The sequence below is a fragment of the Triticum aestivum genome, chromosome 3B (assembly GCF_018294505.1).
Source record: "Triticum aestivum cultivar Chinese Spring chromosome 3B, IWGSC CS RefSeq v2.1, whole genome shotgun sequence".
Classification (NCBI taxonomy): Eukaryota; Viridiplantae; Streptophyta; class Magnoliopsida; order Poales; family Poaceae; genus Triticum; species Triticum aestivum.
The window spans coordinates 42,274,112-42,301,304 of NC_057801.1; the positions used below are offsets into that span (position 1 = coordinate 42,274,112).

The window sequence follows — 27,193 nt, forward strand, 5'->3', positions numbered from 1 at the left end:
GTTTTATCTGGTCGATATAAACTCCCGATAACTTCAACAGGTAGGGGGGGGGGTCGATCGATATACCCCCTCCCGATAACTTCAACACATGGGGGGTCGATATACCCCCTCCCCGTTACTATTATTTTCCCATGTACATATGCCGTCGTTGTCGATATAAACCCCTCCCGATAACTTCAACACGTGGGGGAGGTCGATATACCCCCTCCCCGATAATATTATTTTCCCATGTACGTATGTCGTCGTTGTCGATATAAACCCCTCCCGATAACTTCAACACGTGGGGGGGGGGGGGTTGATATACCCCCTCCCGATAACTTCAACACGTGGGGGGGTCGATATACCCCCTCCCCGATAACATTATTTTCCCGTGTATGTATATCATCGTTGTCGATATTACCCCCTTGAAGCATTGTCGAGGCCACCCCAAACCCTAGAGAAGCAGCGTCGGGGCCACTAATTAATATGATTCCTTATTGTGATTAGCTAGCTAGATTTCTCTATGCAGAAATCAAGGAGCCCCCTCCATCATCCACGCCGTCGTGGGGGTAGCTTCCCGTTCATTCCCGTGTGCTAGAAAATTTGGTGTAATAATGCACTCGGGAATGAAAGGAGGAGCTACGTACCATCACCGATAGTCAACCCATGATTAATAATAATGATCTAATTTAGTTTTTTAGTACATATATATAATTGTACAAGTTTAATATTTGAATTATGAATTTAGGCCGGAAATGTCGTACTCGGACGACGAAAACCGTCCGGGGGAGTGCGACTGGTGCCACGATGACCGAGGTATGTGCGACAGGTTCATTGAGTTGGACGAAGATCGGCGCTTCAGCATTAAGCTCGAGGAGACCTTCGATGTTCATACGGTACGCAACGATGACAATAGTTTTTTTTCGTAATTAAGCATGACTTCAACTATTTTAACGTGTATTTTTCATCTTTTCAAATTCGACTAGCTTATCCCATGCTATGCAAGACGCTTTGTCTTGGAGAGGATGGGTTTTGAAGACCATGAAAGTATGGAAACCAAAAAAATTCTCCTAAGGACCCATCATGGTGTGGATTTTAAAGTAAAGTTGTACAATGCTGAGAGTGTAACCCATTTTTGTTGCAAAAATTGGGAAGTGCTTTGCAAGATGTATGGTTTTGATGAGGGTATGCTTGTCACCATGGATCTTGGTGATCCTACAATCAAGCAAGACAATATGGACATTTGCGTCCTTGTGGATACACCTCCAATTATTCCCCCATGTGAGCTTAACATAGTTATTAAGTAATTTATATTGTTTATTTCAAAATAGTTGACAGCTTATTTTCATTCTTCAAAGAATGTGCGGAAGATGGTCGACAAAACCCACTACACCGATGGCTCCGAATTAACTTATAAGGAGAAAAATCATCTGATCGCATTTTGTATCGATCTTGAGAATTACAATGTCTACAATCGAACTCCTCAACATTATGGTCAATACGTGTCACTAGTGCATGTGTTGAACTACGATAACTACCATGGAGATACCCTAGTAAGATTTTTTACTATTACGACATCCCTACATCTTTTTGCATACTTCTAAAACTAGTACATCATTGCTAACTATGAAGTTATTACTATGTTTTTCAACAGATAATCCCGAATGATTGTGTGCCTCATCTGATGTATACACACGGTCGCCTTGATGTTTTGGACATACAACCAGGTCGTCCTACGAATCTCAACTGTCCATACCGGATTTCTAAAAGAAGTGGAGACATGACAATCAAAGAATGGAAAAAATGTATGGACAATCGTAAGGAGCTTCTTGGAAGCAAAAGGAGGCGAAGCGCAAGAATTGAAGACATGATGATCTCCATTCATCATAATGGAGAGTAAGGGTCTATATTGTTATATGCTATTTTACCTTAAGGGTGTTTAGGTCCTACCTGATACCGATGATCATGTGCTAAGAACAATTATGTAGGGTTGGGTTCGATGACTATGAGGATGATGATCGTATGACTTGTTATTAATAACGAGTAGAAGTTGTATGATGATGCATGATTAGTAGGACTTGTTATTATATATGATGATGTATGATGCGAGCATGCATGAGTTATTATATATCAGCGGGTGAAATGAACATAGCAGTAGCGTTGGTAAACTAAGGACGAAGATATAAGAGAGGACACTTCTCTCTATTAGCTAGTTAATAAGAACCTAAAATTAACCCCCAAAACCCCTAAACCAGCCACTTTTTTTTAAAAAAAAAGAAAAACCTCAACTCCAGCCAGCTGCTGACACGTGGAAGCCTTTTGGTCCCGGTTCATGTCACCAACCGGGACCAAAGGCCCCCTTACCTGGGCTGCTCGTAGTGGCCACGTGGAGGCCCATCTGTCCCGGTTCCTGTTAGAACCGGGACTAAAGATCTAGGGCATTAGTAACGACCCTTTAGTCCCGGTTCAAGAACCGGGACAAAAGGCCCTCACCAACCGGGACTAATAGGGGTTTTTCTACTAGTGCAAGCTCGGGGATTAATCTAGCACCTCTTCTAACTCGATGTGCCGATGTAGCCACAAAGCAATATGCTTAAACATGAAGAAAACAAATGGAGGGTATATTCTTCGTAGGGAACATAATTGGATTGGGGTCAAATTGCAGCACGTCAGCAAGGATGGACATGGATATGCACCAAAAAGTTCACTATATCTCAATCTGTGAAGGTGCTTGTCCACCGAAAATGTGAACTATTATAGAAAGATGCCACTTGTTATGGATTATGTAGTACTCCCTCTGTTCCTTAATATTTGTCTTTTTAGAGACTTCAAATAGACTATCATGTGGATGTATATAGACATATCCACTCATTTTACTCCTTATGTAGTCACTTGTTGAAATCTCTAGAAAGACAAATATTTAGGAACAGAGGGAGTATCAAGTAGTTAATTTCTGGTGTACTTGATCAAAATCTTGACATGTAATCCTTTTATCACCAAAGAAGTAGCTATGGACAGGGGTGCGTGGAAGCTTGCTATCCATGTACCAGAGCCATGATTTGGTCGCGAGATCTTATGGGTTTCACCTCTAGCCTACCCCAACTAGTTTGGGACTAAAGGCTTTGTTGTTGTTGTTGGAGATTTCTTTTATATATTCCATGTAGCAGGAATAGGATCGAATTTTGAATAGCAATCGGCTGGGCCACACTAGAAACTTTTGGAGAAATATTCTACAAAAGAGTAGTTGTCCCTTAGTTTAAAATAGTGTAGTGCTTTACCATTAAAAAAACACTGTTTCAAAATAGTGTAGTGCCTTTTCAACTCTTCTTCCATTAATTAACTCCACAAACTTTAGTAGTTATTCTCAAAAAGTATTTTTATGCCCCAACATAATGAACACTTTATGTATAAGTACATAGCCTAAACAAAGGTCACAAAAGGACACATATTGATTTATTTTTTTGCTATTTTACGATGGTCTGTACAAAAAAAATTATGTGAGCACTATTAAAACGATCGAACCGCTAGTAGGATATGGTTGAACACTGTCCAGATGGTGTATCGACGTTTCACTGTATAATATGGTAGTTAGTAATGAGAAGTTCTGTTGTATACCCCTACTCTTGCAAGTACACATGACAAAAGAAATACATTTTTAACACTGGCACTCATCTAATTAAGCAATTGTGTGCTGGCTCTGAGAACACTTTTTACTGGGACAAGTGTTCACATGATATATATGTTTTGTGTCTTTGAAAGAAGCTCAATTGTTTATCTAAAAACTATCACCAATTTCCTTTTTTGTTTGTTTGTGAAAGATGTTGATTTGAAATCCTATAAAAATATGATCACTTCCCATGGGAGATATGATAGTTGGATAATGGGGTCCCGTATAACTAAAAATGCCAAGGAAAATGTTCGCAAATGACATCCTTCTTGGGGAATGTTCATTGGCTATTGGGGTCCTTTAATATATTGTACATTACTTGGGTATAATTTTATCAATAATGGACGTTCAATGTTGAGTCCGATAAAATTAGGGCATCATGTAATTGGGTTGGAAGAAGCATTTACCACAAATTAAGTTACAAATTAACTTGCATAAGTTACCATAAATTGGGACAATTGCGACCCAACTGTCATGTCGGAAGTGGTGGTTGCCTGTGGTCATGGTTGTGGCTGTCCAAAACAGGGTCCAATACGAGTCGTCTTGGGGCTGCTTAGAAGTAACGCAGGATGATTTCGGCTAATTTTGTCTAATCTAACAAACTCAGCTAATGATAGGTTGTGTTTATTGCTTGTTCATCGTGGTGTTTTTCAGGGAAATACTTTGGTTATTCAAACAATTTATAGAGTCACAAGATTTAATGACTCGTGACATGAGAAGTTGTCCACATATTTTTGTTGCGACAACACAGTTTCTTCATTTCAAAATACTTTCCAGGGATGACCATGCCATGACTTACCAATATTTTCTACTTAACATCGCAATTCATTCAAAAGTTCATATTTTAACTTTCTATGTAGACATGACGTCATTAAACTTGAGGAAAAATAACAAATATGTCATCAGAGACAAGTTACGAAGAAAAGTAAAGAAAGCACACCGTTACGCAGATTCCTGGTGGATCCTTTGTAGAAAATTCTGGTTCTCTTTCTGAGCAATTTTAACATGGCCTCTCTTACATTACCCCCTCTTTTCACATGAAAGGTAAACCAGTGGAAATCCTTCTGTGAACAAAAAAACAATGACTATACTGATTTCTCACCTAGTAATGTATGCTGAGCAAGTATGATAATCCAGCCTTTTGATACAAAGTTGTGTTGAGCTATTCCAAGCAATAGATGAGGTGGCAACCAGGAGCACCTACTTCTACCATTGGTACTGGGAAGTGAGCATCTGAGCACTAAATGTGACTGGAAAAAAAGACAGTAAAGCCACACAAACACATGCACATATCAAGATGAGCAGAAATGGGACAGCTGTGATTACACAATGCTTTCATTCACTTGATTGTATGATACAAGAAAGCAACAATGTGTGTGGACCTTCTGTCTACAAACCTTCATTCTTTTCCTCCTCTGATCTTAGAAAGCATACTAAACTTCACTCCAATCTTTCTCCATAAGCAACAAACAAAAGTACAAGCAGGCAACAATGGAGGCCCACTGATAAAATCATCTGCCATCAAAACATTCATGTGAAGCTGGACCTTCTGTCTTCTGCACATCCATCGACAAAGGCTCTGAAAAAAAATCCACTTCCTTCCAGACACTATTCCAGGTGTCTTTCAGTTTCAGCAGCAGAGAATACTGATCGGAATCCATAGACAAAGGAAAAAAAACAGAGGAAAAACAAAGCAACAGAAGTAGAGGCAGTGCTCAAGCAGGGGAGGAGGGACTGATGAACTGCCACGCTAATAATTCTAAGGACTAGCTAGTGGCAAATTTTCTAGCTCCTAGCTAGTACCTTGCGAGAGTGCTAGTAGCTATTGGGTAGTTGTGGTAATCCATGGTGGCGTGATACCTATTGTCAATAAAAGCTTTGCAGAAGCGCCGGGTTTGGCAAAAACGACAAATCTGACCTGTGGACAGAACGAATTCACAAAATGAACCGTTGGTGAAATTTTTTCACCCAGCTGACCCTTTTGTGTAGCGTCTGACAGGTAGGCGTTGCACTACACTATGCAGCGCCTACTTACAGGTGCGACACACCTGGCCAGCGTGGCACGCCAGACCCCACTCCTGGTTTTGCAGCACCTAGCTGAAAGGAGCTGCATTACCTTATATTGAAATCATTTGTAACTTTTAATCCGTGCATCCGATGAAAACGTGCATTATATCAATGTTATGCATTTTTTCGTGTTCTACGCAATGGTGGTATTTTCATCTATGTTAGGATCAATTTGCATGATGAAAACTTTGTGGCAAAAGTGCATCATAATATAACTGACAGAATCTGTTAAAACATACAAACTTGGCATTTGCATCCTACATGAGTTTTGCGCTACGTAATGTGTACTTTCACGCCATGCCCATCCATCCCATGTAAATCATCTTTAACATGTTCATTTCTTGCATGTAAGTGACTAACATGATACAAATGAATTTCTGTTAAAGAAAGTTGCATTTTGTAAGATCCATAGTAATTAATCCCGGCATCATATGAATATGATCTAACTATGAAAGTTGGAAAATTTTATGTCTACTTTAAGTCTATGTCATTTTCATACCCACTAAATATTTGCGTCACTATGTTTTTGAGACACTAAACTACCTTGGGTGGAACGAAGTCCCGACTTGCTGGTTCCCTCTCTGTTTTGCTTGCTTGTACTACTATAGACAAGAGACACAAGACTATTTGGATTTGTACCGCACCATAGACGCTTAAACTGGTTGGATTGCTGGACTAACTGTATTGTTGTTTCAAGAAATGACAGTGCTAGTGGTATATATGTCACGGAAGCCTAGGAAAAACGAGTAATCAGGTTCACACTTCCCATGTCTCCCCCGTATAGTTGTTGATGTTGTTTTAGGTCCCCATCGACCAGGTTCATCCTCGTCTACACTCTATACTCTACGCGTGGAGTCAACCAGCTTGTGATTCGAGAGAACGGAGGCAGGCCCCCGCGAGAGCGCAACCGAGCGCTTGAGTGGTGTGCTGCAAGAGTGACACCTTGTGTCGGGTGGTGCCATGTCGCGTCAACATCGATCGATGCCAGTAAGGATGGATGCGAATTGTGGGTTTTGGCAATGCGTGGTCGGTTCGTCTTTCTGGGGCCATGTCCTGGGCATGTTGCCATTGTCCAGCTCTCTTCTTCCATGTTCATTGATGAATTGATCATTTTGGTACACAATTTCTTAGGAGAGATAGAATTTGTTACCAATTTTGGTCGTCAGCCAAGTCTTTCTGAGTAAGCAATATGAATAACCAACAACGAAATCCACTCAAAATGCAAACACTGCATCCGTCGTGATCCAAAACACAGTTTGGAATACAGACTTGGTTAGGAATGTTTTGGAAGGTCGATCTACATGTCAGAGATCAGAGATCATTTACCAATCAACCTATACATGCTCTTACCGAAATATTTAGTGACACAAGTGGTTGTTTCTTGAATGCATATGATTCCATCCATGAGACAGGGTAACCACCCTATTTTTCCAAAAAGGGAAAAAATAACTATTCCTCATTTCTTTCTCTTTGTTTCATTAGAGAGTATACATTCATGGAGCATGTGATGGGAAGGGAATGGGGATGGGACATTTTGTTAAGGTATCAGGCACTACATAGACAACCTAAATGAGCCAATCACCTACAAATTAACCCAGCATGGGGCATTTATTCGTTTGTAATTCACTTTCCATTCTACTAATAGCATCCATGCTGTACGGTTCGTCTACTCCCGAGTCTTGGAAAGAACAAGGCAGACGTCATATCTTACATATGGGGCCTGCTCATTACATTGATGCCACATGGGTGCACCCACTTCCAGATCATGCAAACATAAAGGTAGGTGTTTGGATCGAAAACAATTAATATCGTGGAGCTCATGTTAGTTGATATCCATGACATCATTAAAAGGAGCCCCCCTTTCACCCCGCCGCCTCTACCATATTAGGTCATTACTATTATCTCACACAAATGCACTTGTGAACATAGCTAGCATCACCAACAACCATACTCTAGCACATGATGGGAGTTCAAAATATCTATTACTTCTAATCTTTCAGATCCATCAACCAAAAAAGTCGACCAGTTGCTAGATATCTCAAGATGGAGTGTCCACTTGGCTTCTCATATGTATCATATGTAGGAGTTGGAGGCATCAGGAAGTTAGCAAGAACACAATGAGATTATGAAGCTCATGACATGAACAAACACATGACTCCGACGCAATGAAGAACTCCCATGGACTGAAGGACAATACGAGCGCCGAATCTTAGCCACTTGTGATCCACTGATCATCCTGTCCTCTCCTCAGTGTACTCTCATGTAGCAGTGATGGAATCGGCAGGGGTTGGCATGGGAAAACAGGAGTCGGCATGTACCAACAATTAAATGAGGAAAGAGAGGATGTGGTATCATATCATGATACAATATCATATTAAATGATGTACTGCTTTGTGACATGCATGACAATTAATAAGACAACCTAATAAGATACTAACATCTTATACTATGCATTAAGGAGGTAGTATCATACACTAGTATCATATGCATGATACTAGTATATGATACTCCTCATCACAACCAGGCTTAGGCCTCAATCTGTGAAGTTGGTTGACCATTGAAAGTGCCAATTATTAGAGATTGATGCCGGTCGACATGGATTGTGTAGTAATGATTGGTTAATTTCGGGTTTGGTTGCTCAAGATATTTATTCGTAATCCTGTGCATATAAGGTCATCTCCCATAGAGATTGAACATTTTCATTTTTCATGATCAAGTTTTATGTTATATATTCCATCCAAAAGGAATCAGATCGAACTTCAAGTAGTGTTCGCCTGAGGGAAATAAAGAAAATGTTGCAACATTATTCAAAAAATAATCTGTCCCTTATGTAAAATAGTTTAGGGATCTTTGAGCTCCTTTTCAGTTAATTAGTTACACATAGTTCTGCACTTATTCTCAAAAGGTATTTAAGCCCCAGCAGAAAGAAAACTATGTGGACACATAGATCCCCCAATTAAAGGTCTTAAAATATGGACACGTATAGAATTTTTTCACTATTTTATAATGACACATACTACTGCGTGTATGTCCTAGATTAATATGCTGAAATTGCAGGAGACTACCACTGAAAAATTAATGCGCTATAGCGTCTCTAATAGCACATTATAGCGTATAAAAAATTATCTAGCTAAATAAATGTTCTGTAACTCGGGGTGGCTAGTTGGAAGCACCCATGAATAAAAGCTTATGTCCATGGCAGAAGTCGCCGTAAGTTCCTGAATGCGGGACGAAAAAAATATTGCGCTCTAAGTTTCGTCTAAAAGAACTTGATTGAACAAACATCCTTAACCATAGGAGCCCAATTTGAATCAACGCTTAGGGAAGTCATTGCAGTTCAAAGAACGGAATGTGGTAAAGAAATACTTATTTAACGAAGTCATCAAACAGTTCCATGAATTCAGATTTGGTGGTACAAGTATTTCATTCTTTAATTTAAAGATAATTTTTCACAGACTATGGCATGCATCCGAGGGCAATAAACAGTATCAAAAACACACTATGTAGTATTCATCACAAAAGGATGGGATGAACTTGGGAAAAACATAAGGGATGAACTGATGAGTATATATATCAAATAAAGGGAAAAGGTAAATGAAATAAAAGAAGAAGCAATAGCGAATGAAGACGATTAGAAGATTGAAAAGGAAACACGGGTACATTAATGGACAACAAGTCAACAAACAGAGGAAGAAGATGACCATTTTGAAATAACTGTTAGAACAGAACGTGGTGATGAAACATAACAAAAGTTGCACAGGCGTAGAAGTACCCGTGGAGGACATATTTGTATAGAATAAACATGTATACTATCTCGTATCCACACATTAAAAAAATTACATCTATTTTTCAATGAATTCCTGTGAAAGACATGTGTCCGGATCACGGCATAGATCGACGGTTGAACGGGTTTCGTCATGTGCTTTGCATGTATCCAATGAAGTTTAGACTGGCGAATGGAGAAACTGTTATGGTAGCAATCTTGATGCCCAATTCAGCTGTATGCATATTTCCAAATCCCGTGAGTTCAAGGTTCCAACAATATATCATATCTCACGGTGGCAATCGTCAGCATACCTATGTTCTTGCTAGTTCTAGTAATTGAGTTGATTTGTAACTCTATATATTTCATCTCACTAATGCTTATGCCTGTCAAACTAACATGCTGCTCACGTATGACAAATCTCACAATGGACCAAATATAACAACCTACGAAGTGGCCCGTGCTGGTTTATTTGTACCTAGCCAATGTTGACCAGGTATGCAAGTGCAACAGCCAGGTTAACTAAAAAGAGAAATATATTTTTCAAGGTTTGTGTAATAAATGGAGAGAAAGAGAGAAATCATGTGTCATGCAAGTGCCTTCCTACTCTTTAGGCCACTTCAAATCTGGAAAATATGAGGGAATCGAGAGAGATCGAGAGAAGGGAAAAGTAACCTGGAACACCTACTGCGGGGATGTTAGGCAGTGGAGAGCTACGTTAGGTTGCCCACGGTGGCGAAAGAAGTTGCACGATAAGTTGCGCATTAGGCCATGACCTGGTGTTTCTCCCTTCGATGGTGATTGTGCGGTCCGTCTGAGCCTCCTCCAGGCTATGGCGACGGTGCACTTATCCAGTGAAGCAGCTGCGCGAGGAACAGAGCAGCAGCGTCCCGTGTTAGCAAATTGGACACACGACTTTTTTTTATCAAAGAAGGGCTTGCCCCTTCCGATTTTCATTACTGAAAACCACCAAAGTTCACAACCAAATTCAAACTAGAAAGGACTAAAATGCTACCACCACAACGTCGCAACATCCCGGAAGGCCAACACAGGCCATCCAAACCGCACAAATACCCAAAACAAGTTCATCAACTACGGCAGAATCCCACCTACAACGATCAATATTACATCAAAAGTAGCCAAAGGAGCTGAAGGAGCCCCGCAACAAGAATAACAAACTTCAGGTCCACCACCACAAGAGTTTCTTCATTCCAGCCTCGCTACATTGATCTTCCATCCTTGCTTGGCTGTGAACACCTCACTTGCTGCCTGTTCTAGCACCCTTGCTCCCAGCTCCAGCATTTTTCTACGACTCGTTTATCTGCAGAATTGACCAGTCTGTTAACCACCTGCACATCATTTTGATAATATAGAAAGGATCATTTATCTTTTTCTTTTCAAAAATAATCGCATTCCTGCTTTTCCAAATTGCCCAAAACAGGGTTGAAATCCCCACCAGAACCATTTTCTTATCTTCTTTATTAAATTTCCTAATCCAGTCCCCAAAACAGTTTTTTACATTTGATGGAACAGTTTTAAATCCACACACACATCTGACCAAACTCCATAACAAAGAAGCAGCAGGACAAGAAAAAAGCAGATGATCAATCGATTCATCTCTCCCACAAGGAACACAATCCTTTCCTCCCTTCCAACCTTTTTTTAACAACACATCCCTAGTTAGAATACTTCTTTTATTAACTAACCATAAAAATACTTTCAATTTTGCAGGTACCTTGGATTTCCATAGGTATTTCTGTGGGAATTTCACCCCCACAGTAACCAATTTCCTATAGAGGGACCCCACAGAAAACCTATGATCAGCAGTGAGGGTCCAGAGTATTTTGTTTGCCCCTCCCTGCATTTGAATTTCCTCACACCTCTTTTTGAGGCAATTCCATAGTCCCAGAGTCTCCACATATAAGGTCCTTCTAAACTTGAACCCATCCATCCTTTCTGTATGGCCTCTTCCACAGTAATATTGTGGTCAAAGCATATATCATATAGTCTAGGATAAACATCTCTTAAAGGTTTATCATCAACCCAAGAATCTTCCTAGAACCTAGTGTTTCTCCCATTCCCCACCTTTTTCCTAACAAATTTGTAGAATATCTCCTTAATTTTCAGCAAGTTAGCCAAAAATTGGGAGTCCCCAGGCCTCTTGCTCACTAGAGCCAAACAACCACCTTTTCTATATTTTTTATCCAATATATCTTGCCAAAGACCTTTCTCAGTCTCCATTTTCCAAAACCATTTAGCAAGAAGTGAAATATTCATTATTTCACGATTCAGTATCCCTAAACCACCTATTTCTTTAGGTAAACAGCATTCTTTCCATTTCACTAGGTGATATTTTTTAACATTCTCATCTTCCTGCCATACCAACCTGGACCTAAAAAATCTTCTTTCTTTACAACCCCTTTGGGAACAGCATAAAAGGACATCATGAATAAAGGTATATTGGTCAGGCATGCTTGCACCAGAGTGATTCTTCCTGCAAAGGAGCCCAGCAGCTTCCCTTGCCAACATCCACATCTTTTTTCAATTTTGTCAGTCACACAATCCCAGTGTGTGTTCTTGATTCTGGTTTCTGACACAGGCATTCCCAATTATTTAATGGGTAAACACCCCATCTTACATGTCAGAATTTCTTGATAAATCATTTGTTTCTCTTTAGCCTTGCCAAATAGCAACAATTCACTTTTATGGAAATTGATTTTCAGCCCAGACATTTGCTCAAAAGTCCCTAGAATAAGTTTGAGATTTTTCACACTTTCCACCTCATCTTTGATCAAGAATATAGTATCATCAGCATATTGTAGCATATTAATCCCTTTATCTTCTTTTTTACATAATACCCCCTTAACCACATCATGCTTCAGGGCATTACTCATTAAAATGGCTAAGGCATCAGCAGCTATGTCAAATAGTAAAGGTGACATAGCATCTCCTTGACTTAAACCTTTAAAAGTTTTAAAATATGGGCCAATTTCATCATTCACTTTAATTCCAACATGTCGCCCTCTCATAGTTTCCATTACCCAGTCACACCATTTATCAGGAAATCCTTTCATTTTCAACATTTGAATCACAATGGGTCATTTTATTTAATCATACGCCTTCTCAAAATCTACTTTGAAAATTAGGGCATTTTCTTTATTCTTGTGGAAAGAATTCAGGGCCTCATGCAAAAATACTACCCCCTCCATTATGTATCTGCCCTTAATAAAGGTAGTTTAGGTTCTGGAGATCATAGGGGCCACACATTTAGCCAGCCTATTCATCAGTATTTTAGTAATGATTTTAAAACTGACATTTAACAGACAGATAGGTCTAAACTTCTGAATTTGTTTAGCACCATTGGTTTTTGGAATTAGAGTAAGTATGCCATAATTAAGTCTGGCAATATTAATTTCCCCTTTTGCAAAACTATCCACTAGGGCTTTCAGATCCCATTTAACCACTTCCCAGAAATCTTGGTAGAAATCAGCAGGGAACCCATCAGGACCTGGGCTTTTGTTTCTTTTCATCCCAAAGACAACCTGATGTAATTCTGTTAGGGAAAAGGGTGCCAGAAGTTCTTCTTTCTGTTGTGTATCAATTTTGTCCATCTCCATCTCTCTCAATGAAATGCTAGACTCTTCAGGATGTCCAAATAAATCTTTATAAAATTTGGTTATATACTCCAATAACTTCTCATCCCCTTCTACAATCCCTTCCTCCTGCTCCAGGGAGACAATTCTATTTTTCCTTCTCCTCCCATTCACCTTAGCATGATAATACCTGGTGTTCCCATCCTCATCTTTAATTTCTGTATCTTTATATCTCTGCAACCATTTCATTTCCTCTTGTAACATTACTCTTTTCAATTAAGCCCTGGGCTCCTTCTGTTCATTTCTGTCCACAGCACTTAGCCCAATAATCTCAGCTCTCTTGTCTAAATCATCAAGCTCCCTTATTATCTCCATTTTTATTGTCCAGTACCAGGCATCCATATTTCTATTCCACCCTTTAGTTTTTTTAATCTTGATTGCCATCTATCCAAAATGTCCCCAAAATATCTCTCATCCCAGGTGTTATATACCAACTCTCTAAAACCCTCTCTCAGCAACCAAGCATTTTCATATCTGAAAATGTATTTATGTTTATGTGCCTCCCCTATATCCAGGAACAAGGGAGTATGATCAGAGATTTCCCTAGCAAAAGCTTGCAATATGGTTAGTGGATATTTCTCCTCCCAAGCTGGGCACATCAACACGCTGTCCAATTTTTCAAAAGTAGGGTCTTCCTGATTATTAGCCCAAGTGTATTTCCTCCCATTCAGAGGCAATTCCCTTAGCCCTTCTTGTTCAATAATAGCATTAAACATAAAGGGCCATTGTTCATTAAGCATAGGCTTATTTTTCTCCTTCCCATTTCTAATAATGTTAAAATCTCCCCCATCCAAGCAAGGCATGGGATTATCATGATACAATCTTGCCAATTCAGCAAGAAAGCTGGCTTTCCCTTCCTTCTGTGCATCCCCATAGACAGTAATTAGGTTCCATTGCATTTGAATATTCTTATCAAACACCAACATTCTCAGAAAATATTGTCCTTTTTCAATGTCCTGAATATCAAACACATCTTTATTAATTCCCACCAGAATCCCACGAGACATGCCTCTAGGTGGGTTCCACCATTGGTAATTTCCCCCACCCACACAGATTGTGTAGCTCATTTTTTGTGAAGTCCTGCTTTATGGTCTCAAAGAGCCCAATAAAGTCTAGTTCTGATCTAGAATCATTTCTCTAATGTATCTCTTCTTGTGATCCTGTCCTATACCCCTTACATTCTAGAAATCTCCTCTCATCTTTTTGACAGATTAGTCCTAGTTAAGAATCAGTAAAATCTCTACTAAGTCCTCCTTCCTTTTCTTCTTCTTTGGAGGACCCCAATCCCAACTGATTGCTTCACACAGTCAAGTGCTGGTGAGCCTTTTTTGCCACTTTTTTTCCCTGAGAGCATCCCTCTCAGTTTCTTAACCTATTGTTCCTCAATATCAGCATCAGAATGTTCAAAATCTGAACAAAGTTCTTCTAAGTTTATATCTCCAGTATTTATTTATACTGGGACCTCTTTTTCATTATGTCCCTCCTCCTTACAATCCTCTTCTCTTCTACCACTTTTTTCTCTTTTAATATTTTGAAGGTATAGCTCTCTTCTAGCTATCTCCATCTTATTAATAATCTCTATGTTTTTATCAATCATCTCTATTGAGCAACCCAAATCAATTCCCACCAAAGAACTAATATGCAATAAAGAAGCATCAGCAATTACCAGCTTAGAATTGTTACCATAATTATCTCTCTCTTCTGCTCTGATTTTCGCCATATCTTCAATTTTCTTGTCCTCCTTTCTTTTATTCCGGAGGCTTCTCTTGATCTCAACATCTTTTTCCTCCCCCTCCTTATGTAGGATCTCACTCCCATGTATCACAGCCATTTTCTCTCCCAATGTCTCAATTGACTATTGACTAGCATTATAATCAGTGGGCTCATTATATTTCCCAGAATCAGTGTCTTCCTTTTTCTACTGAGTTTCTTTCTCATAGTCTTGAAGGTCCATGTTTGCTAACTCCATTTCATATTCCTCTCTATTGGCAGCCTCTTGTGCTAGCTTCTGAATTTCATCTTGTTGTTTTCTACTTAACTCCTGCAGTTCCATCTGAAAATTCTCTAGCTCTTTGATTCTTTTCTCACTTTTTGCCCAAAGTGCATTGTTTCTGACTTTGTCTTCCTCCAGGGTTTTTATTTTACCGAGCATGATTTCACTTTCTTTTTGCCATTTTCTTATCTCTGAAGTCATCTCACTTTGCCATTGCATCATGTTTTCTTCCATCTGTGATCTCATTCTCTCAATTCTCCCATCTATCTCCTCACTCTGTTTCAGGGATAATCATTCCAGAGAAACCCCCTTGTATTTAGTGTTTTCCAACTTAGTCCTCTTTCTGTTTTCCATCTCTTCCTCTTCCACTTCTGAGCTATTATTGTTGTCATTCTTTCTCCTCTCTTCCTTGTACCAACCAATTTCCACCACCTTCTCAGCTTCTATTCCAATTCTGAACATAAGGAGATCAGGGGAAGTAATCTCCACTTGAGATGGTATTTTATCCACATCCCTAATCCCACATTTTGCTCTAATTTTTTCCTCACTTATGGTGTCCATATCAATCTCTAGGACAGGTCCAACCGCAGCAGCAACCTCACAAATACCTAAGAAATGTCTAAAACAATCAGGAACCTTGGCCAGCTTGATCCATATTGTGTGCATTTTTCCAAAAGCCTGATGATCTAGAGACCAAGGTTGAACTTTGATTACCACCCCTGTCCCCAACAGGTTAAAATCATTGAACTTGGCCAACTCCACCAGTTTTGCCTTGTTGGGAAATCTCATCATGTATCCATTTTTTTCAAACTCCCTCACTCTCCATTGCCATCTCCAATCAAACATTTCTCCCAAATCTTTCACAAGCTCAGTCTCATTGATCTTCCCTTCTCTTATGACCACCACCCCCAAATGATTGGTGTGCTCAGCTACTAGGACATCCTTATAACTCTGCACCAGTAAAATCCCTAGTCCTTTAGCAACATATCCTACATATTTTGGAACTGGCTTAACTTGTTTCAGCAAATTGCATTCTCCAGTAATATGGTTATCTCTGCCACACATCAAACAATGTCCCACCCTGCATTCCTTGGTGGTGTGTCTAGGATCTTTGCACTTACCACACACCTATTTGCTAAACCTGTCAAAGGTTTTCTTGCTCTCCTCAAAACCTTGTTGCCAGCTACTTCTTCCTCCTTGTTTCTTCATTTCCATCCCAGCTCCCTGTTCATTCCCCTTGTCAACTCTTTGTTGCCCATCAGGTCCTATTTCATCTTTTCTTTGGCTCTCTTTCCGAAGCAATTTCCTAGACTGGTTTCCAAGCATCCCTTCAACCTGATTTTTCTCATTGTTTTTCATCCCTTGCACCAACTGAGAAAGTAGAGAAGTCAGCAACAGTTGTTGCTGATGCTGATTCGGCTGCGCCATCTAATCTTTGTTCCTGTCTTTTTCCAGCACAACACCTCCTGCTTCTCCACTGGCCCTCCTTGCAATCTCTTCCCCTTCATCTTTTTTCCCTGCCTTAGCTTGCCACACCAAATTCTCTCCATTCCTCTCAGCCCTAGGGTCCTCTTCTTATGAATCTCTGCCCACTCCATTCCCAGCACCAAATCGACCATCTCCTCTCCCAAAACTACCAAATCCCCCTGGGAAGGCATGTCTGCCTCCAGTCCATCCCCCTCCCCTGTTAGCATTGTTGAACCTCCCTCCTATGTGCCCATTCCCTCCTCCTCGATTGAATCTCAGGGCTCCAAATCCTCTGCCAAAAATTCCTGACATTGCTTCTTCTTGTGGCGGCGAGGGGAGGAGAGGGGGAAACCCTAAAAGATAGGGTTGCTTCCCACTCCTCTCCACTCCCTCCTTTATACCAGCCAGTGCCCTCTCCCCTTTTTGGGCTGGGCTGGGCTCCAAACCACCAGGCCTCCACCATGGTAGGCCCACATCCACATCCAGATTTAAATCTCTCCCAACCGGGCCCCCAAAAAAGATCAGGGGTATCAACTTTTCCTCAGGATCAAATCCCCCCAATTTTCCCTCTTTTGAAGCCAAATAGGTTGCAATTGGGGTTTTTTGCATTTCAATTTCCCGAAAATCCAACTCCTCATCCCCAAATAAAGGGGTTATGGGATGTATATTATTTTTTCCCATATGTTTTTGCACCGTCCTAGCATCTACACCAATACACTGAGTATCATTACTCAACCTCATATCCTCAAATTTATCCCCAGCCCCCCTATGTTCTGAGCTAGTAACAACATAAGAGATCCTATCCCAATCCTCATTCTTCTGAGATTTAGATCCTTTTTGAACTCTAATTCTATTATCAAACCTAAATTTCCCAAGCATTTTTCCATTACTAGTATCATCTACCTCAATTGAAGCAGTAGATACCAGATATTTAGCAGCTTGAAACATACCTGGACTAGAGATGAGGGCCTCCCCCTCCCCCCCTCCTCCTTGGAGCCCTCACCGGCCAGCAACGAGAAGCGATTGCCATCCGGCGAGCGCCCAACTGGCGGCGGGAGAGAGCCACGAGGTGAGGCAAGTGCCTCTGGAAGCACGGGGAACGAAGAGGGAGTGAGGTCGGGGTCGGAGGCACCCTGGCCCTCCGCCATGGCGGCACCGCCACCTCCTCCTCCATCTCCTCGAGCTCCGCGTCCTCCTTGATCTCGATTGGAAGCCACCTGGATCCAGGGGCAGGAATCCCCATCACCGCCGCCTGTGGTGGCGCCTGCTGCGCCGATGGCTGTGCCCTCGGCTGGATCAGGCGGTAGCGGAAGGAGCGGAACACCTTCCCCTTCTCCCTCTGCTCCGGGACCAGCGACTCCGCCTCGAGCGGGCTGCGGGCGCAACAACCAGCCCTGTTCGGGCGGCGGCAGCGGCGCGCCATCTGCCTTTTGATCGGCGGCGGCGGCGCGCCATCTACCTTTGGATCGGCTGCGGCGGTGTGGAGGGCCTAGTGGTTGCATCGGTGGCACCTCTTGTTAGATCTATTCTGGCCGGTGCAGCAGCGGTGGTGGTCATCTCTTCCGCCAGAGGTGGTCGGCCGGCGGCTGGGTGGTCGGATCTCGAGATTCGTCATCTAGTCCCAGCTACAAGTCGGGCAGACATAGTTTCCGGTGAAACCAAGCAGTTGGCGGCGCTTTGCGCCTTTACCTTGATGAAGGCATCATCGTGTAACTGTTGTCGGCCCACTCGTGCTGCTTCGGGGGAAGCCGTAGAATCTTGTCTTCCAGATCGGACGATGGCGGTACTACGACGCCGTTTCTCTCTTGGGGGCATCGTTTGTGGAGCGGCGCTGGAAGACAGAGGTAGGAGGTGGAGCGGCTTTGTCTTGCACGGAGCTTCACTGGAGCTGTCAAGTCATGCCTGACTGGCAGGTGCTACGCTGAGTCATGCCTGGTTGGCAGGTGCTACACACGACAGATCTTCTAGAGACTTTGCGTTTGACGGATGAGCGCAGGTCGGTGGTGCCGTTAGGCGTCGTGATGGCGTCAATGGATGTACGGACTGGTAGGGATGATGCGGATCTCTTCTGAAGATGGGTCAGTGGTCCGATGATGATGGCGGCTCCTAAAACGTGTGCATGTGGTGTGCGCTTTAGTAGGCTGCACCGAATGTTGGTCTCGATATGTTATGTGGATGGATCGGGAACGACACCGGTTTTAGATATGGGGAGTGAGAACACTCCATATTATCGAGTTTGTAGGTGTGAGTGATGGTTTCGGATGGATTGATATATGTTCTTGTCCGACGTTTGTGAAATAATTAATAAAAATGGCTGCATGCATCGATTGATGCAGAGGCACGGGGTTTAACCTCCTTTAAAAAAATTTCAAGCAGTAGAGAAGGTGTCAACAAGCAACAATTAGATGTTCGCTGTTCTTGCAAGCCGTTCCATATGGTATCAGTGCTTCGGAATGTCTGTGAGATGAGAACAATCAGAATGAAGAAAGCAGCAAAGCCATACACATGCACATAGCGAGGGTAGAAATGGGGAATCATCTCAGATCTCAGAAATGTTTTCTTTCACTTGATTATACTATGATACAAGAGGAAAGCAGCCGCAACTAAAGTAAAAAGAAGCAACTACACAAACAGAGTGGTAAAAGCCTGCTGGAGCTAGAACTTGTGCCGCACATCCATCGACAAATACGTGGAGGCTCTGATCAAAATCCACAGCCCGAACAGAGTAGAAAAGCAGAGCTACCTTAGTACCTAGTACTCAGGCTGGACGGAACGAGCGGGCTTTTGGGCCCGCTCGTAGCCCGTTCAGGACCGGACCGGACGGTCCAGGACCGGTAGCAAAACTTGTCTGTCCGGGCTGCAATATTGGGCCAGAGAAAATGTCGGTCCGGTCTGGGCTTTCACCGAGCCGCTTGGTCGGACCGAGAAAACACAGTCACCGCCGTGGCCGTTCATCGTCGTCGCAGCCACCGGCAGCCCCACAGTGAACCATCATGTCCCCGAGGTTCCCCTCCCCTTCCTTCCTCTCCTTCCCATGCGCCGTATCCTCTTGCCGCCGGTCGCCATCGCGGTCGTGCGTGAACTGCCGCCGTTCTGGAGTTCTCGAACATGGCCTCAAACCCAACGGTGGCACCAATTCCTGCGGGTATTGCGGCTGCATGAGCTGAAATCATGCCATGACTCGAGCTGCGGGTCAAGACATTACAACTGAAAGGCACAAAAGAAAAGCCAGGAACGAGTATTGCGGCCGTGCCGTCTCGCGTCCACCCGTACGCAGCTATGTTGCCGCTGCATGAGAAATCGTGCTATCCCACGACCTCCAACAACGGCCTAATCTAAGTAACCTGAAACTGAGTCAAGACGTGGACGTGCTCATACATGCACACGGTTCGTCAGTTAAACACAGGTGCTGTCAAACTTTCAGAAAATTCAGTTCGTCGGTTTCAGAAGATTCAGTTCCTCAGTATCGCTCCTCAACTTCATCACATCACTCACGCACGATCGCCCACCTCGCCCCTGCACTCGCACACATCGACGCTGGTGGTTGTTCCCGGTCCGCTCGGTTCATTCGGTCCAGCCCGGGCTTCGTCGCCGCCGGTCCGGTCCTTGAAAACAGGACCGCTCGGCTGCTCGGTCCGGTCCGGCTCGGACCGCCGGCGGCCGGTCCAAACGCCAGCTCGGACCGGGACCGGACCGGTTCGGGCCGTGTCCACCCTGACCTAGTACCTTGCGAGAGTGGTAGTAGTGGTTGGGTAGTGGTGGTAATCCATGGCGGCGTGCTCCTTATCATCAGCAGAAGCCTGATGGAGGCGCGCCGTGTTGTAGGCGTAGCCGGCATCGTCGCCGACCTTGTTGTGCCACGCAGGAAGCTTCGGCGTCTCGTGGGCTTTGTCAGGCGCGTAGGCGATGTAATAGCCGTGGCCACCAGCGCCTTGGTGCTCCGCTTTCCACGCGCCGTCATGGTGGGCCTTGCGCCCCGCCTCATCAACAGCCGGCTGGTGGTCGTAGTTAGTCGCCGGCTTGTGTCCGGTGGTGCCGTTGTAGCCATTCCCGTTCCTGCGGTCCCCTGTGCGTCTTCGGTGACGGCCGCCACAGCCGCCATGGCTGGACCGCTCGCCGCCATAGTCGTCCTTTATGCGGCTGCCGGAACAGGAGCTGAATTCGAAGCACATTCTTGCTGGTGAGTGGCTACCTCTTCTTGTTTTCTTTGTTGGCAAGAGACTAGACAAGCCTATATGGATTGGCAGTGCACCGAGGACGCTTAAGAGCATCTCCAACAGCCGGCCAATGCGCGGCACACTAAAAGCCAGTTTTCAGCGCACCCATCGCCTGGTTTGGTACGGCGGTCAGTGCTGGCTCCAGCAACTGTAGTAAAATACAGCGTGCGCGTGTAGCTCCAGTAGCGCGCAAAAATGCAGCGCGCGCTCTCGCACAAACACTCTGGACTACGGTGAATATACATGGATAGGTAGATTTATACATAAATATTTGACAATACATAGATAAAACGATACATCACATAGATAGATAACGAAGTAGGGTGCAACTAGATAAAAAAACTACGGTGCAACTAGATAAACTACGGTACAATAAGAACCTACTCGCAGTCCTCCTCCTCATCATCATCATCATCCTCGATGGTGTTGTCCGAGGTATCGTGTCAACTGTCATCCCAATGTTCATCGTCTGTCCCGAAGAACGACTTCCCACCGGCATTGACGAGATCGCACTGCGATATGGCCAGTGCCTTGCGCCGACGCCTGTCCGCACGCTCCACGGCGCCTTGCCGTCCTCTCCGCCCAGAAGGCGTTCTCGGCGGCGATGTACTCCGGGTAGCGCCGGCGCCACTCCGCCATGGCTCGCCCGTCCTCCTCGGCAATGAGAAGGAGGCACTGCAGCCGACGGTGGTCCTCGCGGTCCTGTTCTGTTATCAGACGAGGCGGAGGAGCGACGCGCTACGCCTGCTTGTGCGAGTAGACGTTGTGGAAGTTCATCTGCGCGCGAGGCCTTCCTAGGCGCCACGCCGCCGCCATGTCATACGCGCGGGCGGCCTCGTGCGCGGTTTCGAACGTGCCGAGGTCGAGGTGGACATCGCCGGACCGGATGTCGGCGTAGCAGGCGCCGGAGGAGCGCAGGCGGATGCCACGGTAGCACGATAATCCCCGGCGGCACCGCAACATAGTGGCGCGGTGGTGGCGGGGCACTGAAGCGGCGAAGAAGCAGAGGAAGCGGCGAGGAAGCAGTGGAAGCCACGAGCAGGCGTGGGAAATGCGTGCATGGTAGTGTGGAGCAGCGCGTGACGAGGGCCGCAATTTATAGGCGCGCCGGAAGCTGTGACCGACAGCTTTCTCCCACGCGCGCGCAAACGTTTACCGCGCGTGCTTATTTCCCGCCTCCACCGGAGCGCGTGAAAATTTCTCGCGTGCATTAAATGGGCATTTTACCCCGCGCGCGCGTCTTTTGACGCGGCTGTTGGAGATGCTCTACCTGGCTAGATTACTGGACTAGTGGTGGTGGTGGTGCTACGGTTATATATGCTCCGTGTGCGGAGAGGATGAGATCGAGCTGGACGCGACGTGTGTTGGAAGGCAAGGGAAAGTGTAGTGCGGGTTCACACTTCTCACTCGCCACCATTGTGATTCCTGAAGCGCGTCTTCTCTTCACCGGGCGAACCCACGGCGCGTCTTGGGGTATCCGCTTCGACTTGAGCACAATGGTGGTGGTGTTATTGTGTCGGCGTCCTGCTCCCCCAGTCAGCTGTCTATTGGAATCGGGGAATCGGAGGTAGCCGAGCGCTAGGCCGATGGAGTGGCGGATGATGGTGGGCGGTGCCGCGCCGTGGCAGCATCGACGACCAATTCCGGGGGCAGTGAGGTACTGTTCAAAGGGTGCGCGCGGCATCGGTCTTGTTGGGGTTCCGTCCTAGACTTGTTGCCTCATGGACGGCAAGACCGACTGCTATCCATGCTCTCTCTCCGTAACGTGGTCCATTGATCTTGGAACACGACTTTATCAAGGCAGAAAGAATTTGGTAGAATTTGGTCCTAATGTTGGTCGTTTGCTAGGTCATGTCATCGTAAGCAAGTTATCAGAATGGCCGCAAGAAAATCTCAGCCATGTGTTAGCGTTGGTCCTAAGTCCTAACGTGACCGTTGCCGATGCTTCCTCCATATGTTCATGATACCCATTCCTTTGCCGGACCACAAGTATTGAAGACAAGCAGAATTTAGTCGTGGCAATTGTTGTCATCCTGCCAAACAGTTATCAGGCAGGCAGACTAACAAGGTTCACTGTTGAATATAGATTTGTATGGCGGAATTTCCATGGCAAGCCAAGCACAGTGCAGATCCTGAAGATGGTACTACCAAACTTGCACGGCCCATCTGCTGGGTCTTCATTGCTCTCGTTCATGCCTCGTTGTGTTCTTCAGGGGAATATTTTGGTTCTCAGAATAATCAATCACTTCATTGGACTGGGTCACGAAAAAAAAATTATGCGTCTCCACTTTGTTCATTAATTTGAACATGCTTTTTCATGCAAGACCATTGAGGCATTGACCTGGATTACGACGAGTGTCAAAGTCTTTGAGATCATGCTCTTTGTTGATCTGGTCACAACTTTTAGTTTACTTAACACTTTAATTAATTCAGTTCATCCCTCCAAATTTTACTTAACACTTTAATTAATTAACCCATGTTAATGTTTAGTTGGGAAATGACGTCACCAAACTGCAAGAAAATAAATAAAATTGATGTCAAAAACATATTAGACACTTACCAGGAAATAGAAAAGAAAGCACAATATTTTGCATGTGTGCGTATATAAGTTCACTACTAGGTATATATGAAAAAAAACAAATCGATAATAACCTGTCCGTTGCTGCTGCTTTCCATGTGCCACTGCCTTTATTCTCCTACAAGCCTGGTGGAATATAATGCTCTTCCTCCTCTTGGTAGGGAACCGGAATTGAATAAATTGCTGGGCGACAACAAGGATGGACATGGATATTGACCGAAAAGTTAATTAGACCTCAATCTGTGAAGGTGCTTGTCCACCGAAAGTTTGAATTATTGGAGACCGATGCCACTTTTTATAGATTATGTAGTATCTCTACTCCTAATGGAACAGTTGGTAGTCTCGCTTCCAGGTTTTTTTTCGTCCCACCACTTTCGTCCGGGTTTTTTTCGTAGGTTAACCGTCGTAGATTTTTTTTGTCGCCTCCCCCACTTCATCGGTTTATTTTCACTTCACCCTCTCACACAACGAAAAAAACTGAACGGATCAGAACTTTCCATACTGACGCAAATTATTTAGTAATGTCTTTATGTAAAAGAATCAATCACAATCAATCTCTAAAGATCAAATCTAAATTAATTAATCTTCATAATGTTTGTTTCCTTCCGAATCACGTCCATAACTTTCCTTCCTTGTTTGGGCAAAAATTGTTTGGTAGCAGAGATTAGGAAGCTTCCTATGAGTGTAGTAATAGGAAGTATTCTTTTTCTTGATGATTCGTTTCCATGCATGATGATAATAAATTAGGCCAACATTCACCACTATTTATCAACGTCATCAATCGTATCCATTCCTACCAATTTTAAGGGAATCTGCTCGCTATGTCTTTTTTAAGGGGATCCGCTCGCTAAGTCGTCGTCCCAAGCAATTCCCCTAAAAGAAGTGTGGGTATTGGTAGTTGAACGCCCGCTAGGTTTTCCGCTTGTCCCATCCTCGCGTTGTGCCGCCGCCACCCGCCGAATTTCCAGCCGCCCGAGCCCGTTAACTTCGCCAGCCATCGGGTCGACTGCCCCCGCCCCAAACCCCCATCCCCGAGCACTAGCTATCGCCGCGTTGCCGCCCCAAGCTCCACGCCACCGGGAACGAATCAAGCGCCGTCCTGACACCGCCGTCGCCGGCCCAGCACCTCCAGCCTTGCATGGACAGCTTCAATGTGCAGTCTCCCTTGCTGCCTCACCTTCTGCCAGCGCATGCAGCGGCGGGGTTGGACGCGTGCGTGCGTGCTTACTAGCTTGCTCTCCGTGCGTACGTACTTGCTCTGCGTGCGTCGCACCGGCCAATGCGCATGATGCGTGTGTGTCTGCTTTTCTGTATGTGTATGCCAGCGTGATGCGTGTGTGTTGCTGTGTGTGCGCATGATGCGTGTGTGCTCTGCTGATCTATGTGTTGGTGCTCCTGCTATATGTTCATGCCATACAAATGAAATTTCTGTTAATTTTCTGACATGTTGAGTTGGTTCTCTCTGTCTTTTGAGGGGGTGAATGCAAAGCAGTCTATTAAGCCAGGCACTATTGCTGAGCTAAATTGACAAAAAAATATTGGTAGCCATAGTTGTAGTTTAAGTAGTAGCGAGTTGTCTGATATGTATAAAGAGCCCGTTGCAACTGAGCCCGTTGCTAAATTGAAAAAAAAAGTTCGCCAGTGTCACTTGATATGTATGAGAATATTAAATGTATTATTAACATGATTAATATTGAACTCTTAAAGTTAATGTGGCCCCGTTGCAACGCACGGGCATTCTTCTAGTCAAGTAGTTAATTTCAGGTTTACTCGCTCAAGATCTTGATCGGTAATGCTATGTAAATAAGATCACCTCCTGCGGAGATGGAACAATTGGATTTTCCATGATGGGGATTTTTTTGTATATATCATGCAGAAGGAATAGGATCAAATTTTGAGTAGCAATCGCCCTGGCCACACTAGAAATGTTTGACGTAATATTCTACAAAAGAGAAGTTGTCCCTTACTTAAAAATAGTGCAGTGCTTTTCGAGCACTTCTTCCATTAATTAACTACACAAACTTTTGCAGTTATTCTGACAAGGTATTTTTGTGCCCAATATAATGCACACTTTATGGATACATATATCAGCTAATTAAATATCTCAAAATACGGACACATGTTAAAAGGTTTTTCTATTTTACAACGGTCTAACTATAGAATTTATGGAACCGCTTGTAGGGTATGGGTGTCCATTATCCTGCTGGTGCACCTATGTTTTATATATGACATTGTAGTTAACAATAAGAAGTTCAGTCATACATCCGTACTTTTGCGACCACAGATGACAAAAGGCCTACATTTTTAACATTGTATATGTTTTCTGTCTTTGCAAGAAGCTCAATAGTGGATATGAAAACTATCTCCAAGCTCCTTGTTAGTTTCTTCGTACAAGATTCTGATTAGAAATCCTATGATAATATGACCATTTTCTTTGGGAGATCTATTAGTTTGATTTATTATTGGAGATTTCTTTTCTATATTCTATGCAGGAGAATGGATAGACCGCTGCCTAGTGTTTCTTAGAACTCACTCGGGATGATTTTGGCTTGTTCTGTCAAACCCAGCAAACTCAACTAATGATAGGCTGCATTTATTGTTTGCTCATACAGTGTTTTCCAGTGGAATAACTAAAATTTGGTAACGGCTTCAGACATGAGCACAATCTATCGATCCACAAGATTTCCGAACAATTTATCAATCCACAAGATGTGGTAATGACTCGTGACCTGATAGCGTAAGACCGAAAACATCGGTGACCATAGTTTGTTCATTTAAAAATGCTTTCCAGGGAAGGCTGTGACTTGCCTTACCATTTTTTTACTCAGCATCGTGATTCATTCAGACAATTCCTCTTGTTTTCTTTTTTTCAAATTTTGAACCTCCAGTGCGGAGATGACATCATTAACCTCCAGGAAAAACAACAGATATGACGTGAGAAGCATATATGTGCCACTTGTTAGCAAAAGAAATGAAAGCACATCGTGAGATGTGAATAACTAAAATTATTGAGTACTCAGCAACATCACCAACTTCAAGCCTTGAACAGGGAACATTAAGTGTGACTGAAAAAAGGAAAATGAAGCCACAGACATCAACTTAACAGGATGAGCAAAGACGGGGACTCAGGTGTGATTTCAGAATGCTTTCTTTCACTTTATTGTGTGATACAAGAAGAAAACAGTTACCGCACCCAAAGATAAAGGAAAAACAGAACAACCGGCGGGCAGAAAAGAACGAGAGGCAGAGGCATTGTTTTGGGCGGGGGAGGGATTGATGAACAGCCACGCTAACTAGTTCTAACGACTAGCAGTACCTTGCGAGAGTGGTAGTAGTGGTTGGATGGTGGTGGTAATCCATAGCCGCGTGCATCCTAGTATCAGCATAAGCTTTGCGGAAGCGCGGGGTCTAGGTGTAGCCAGCGCAAGGTTTTGGTTACCAGTCGAAATTTCAAGATTTCCCATGGTTACCACGTATTTCCGTGCCCCTCGGTAAATCGTCATACCGAGCAAAAAATACCATTTTTTTGAAATTTTTGAATTTAAACACTCGATTTACAGTAAGGTATGTAGGGTCTAATTAATGCAATGAAAGTTGGTTATGGCATGTTGGTAGCAACCTAGTTCCTGTTTTGAGAGGTCTCTGGTTTGAATATTCGTTCATTTTCTTATTTGAATTCAAAATTCAACTATAAAATTCGCTCGAAATATTCTCGGTATTTGTCGGTATTTCTCGGTAACCGTGGTAACCACATTTATCAGTCCCCCTCGGTAAAATTACCTCATTCGGTAACCAAAACCTTGAGCCAG

General features: G+C 43.6%; 1 protein-coding gene across 1 annotated transcript; it reads right to left on the minus strand.

Moving 5' to 3' along the window:
* Positions 1-20,308: 20,308 nt before the first annotated feature.
* Positions 20,309-20,761, minus strand: LOC123064619 (uncharacterized). Its single transcript, XM_044488066.1, has one exon. It carries the CDS (start codon positions 20,759-20,761, stop codon positions 20,309-20,311), a length of 453 nt encoding a protein of 150 aa, XP_044344001.1.
* Between the last annotated feature and the right edge of the window lie 6,432 nt (positions 20,762-27,193).

Bases quoted from the DNA above. Each gene is read 5' to 3' on its own strand.
- LOC123064619 (XM_044488066.1), bottom strand. From the start codon at position 20,761: ATGTGCTTCGAATTCAGCTCCTGTTCCGGCAGCCGCATAAAGGACGAC.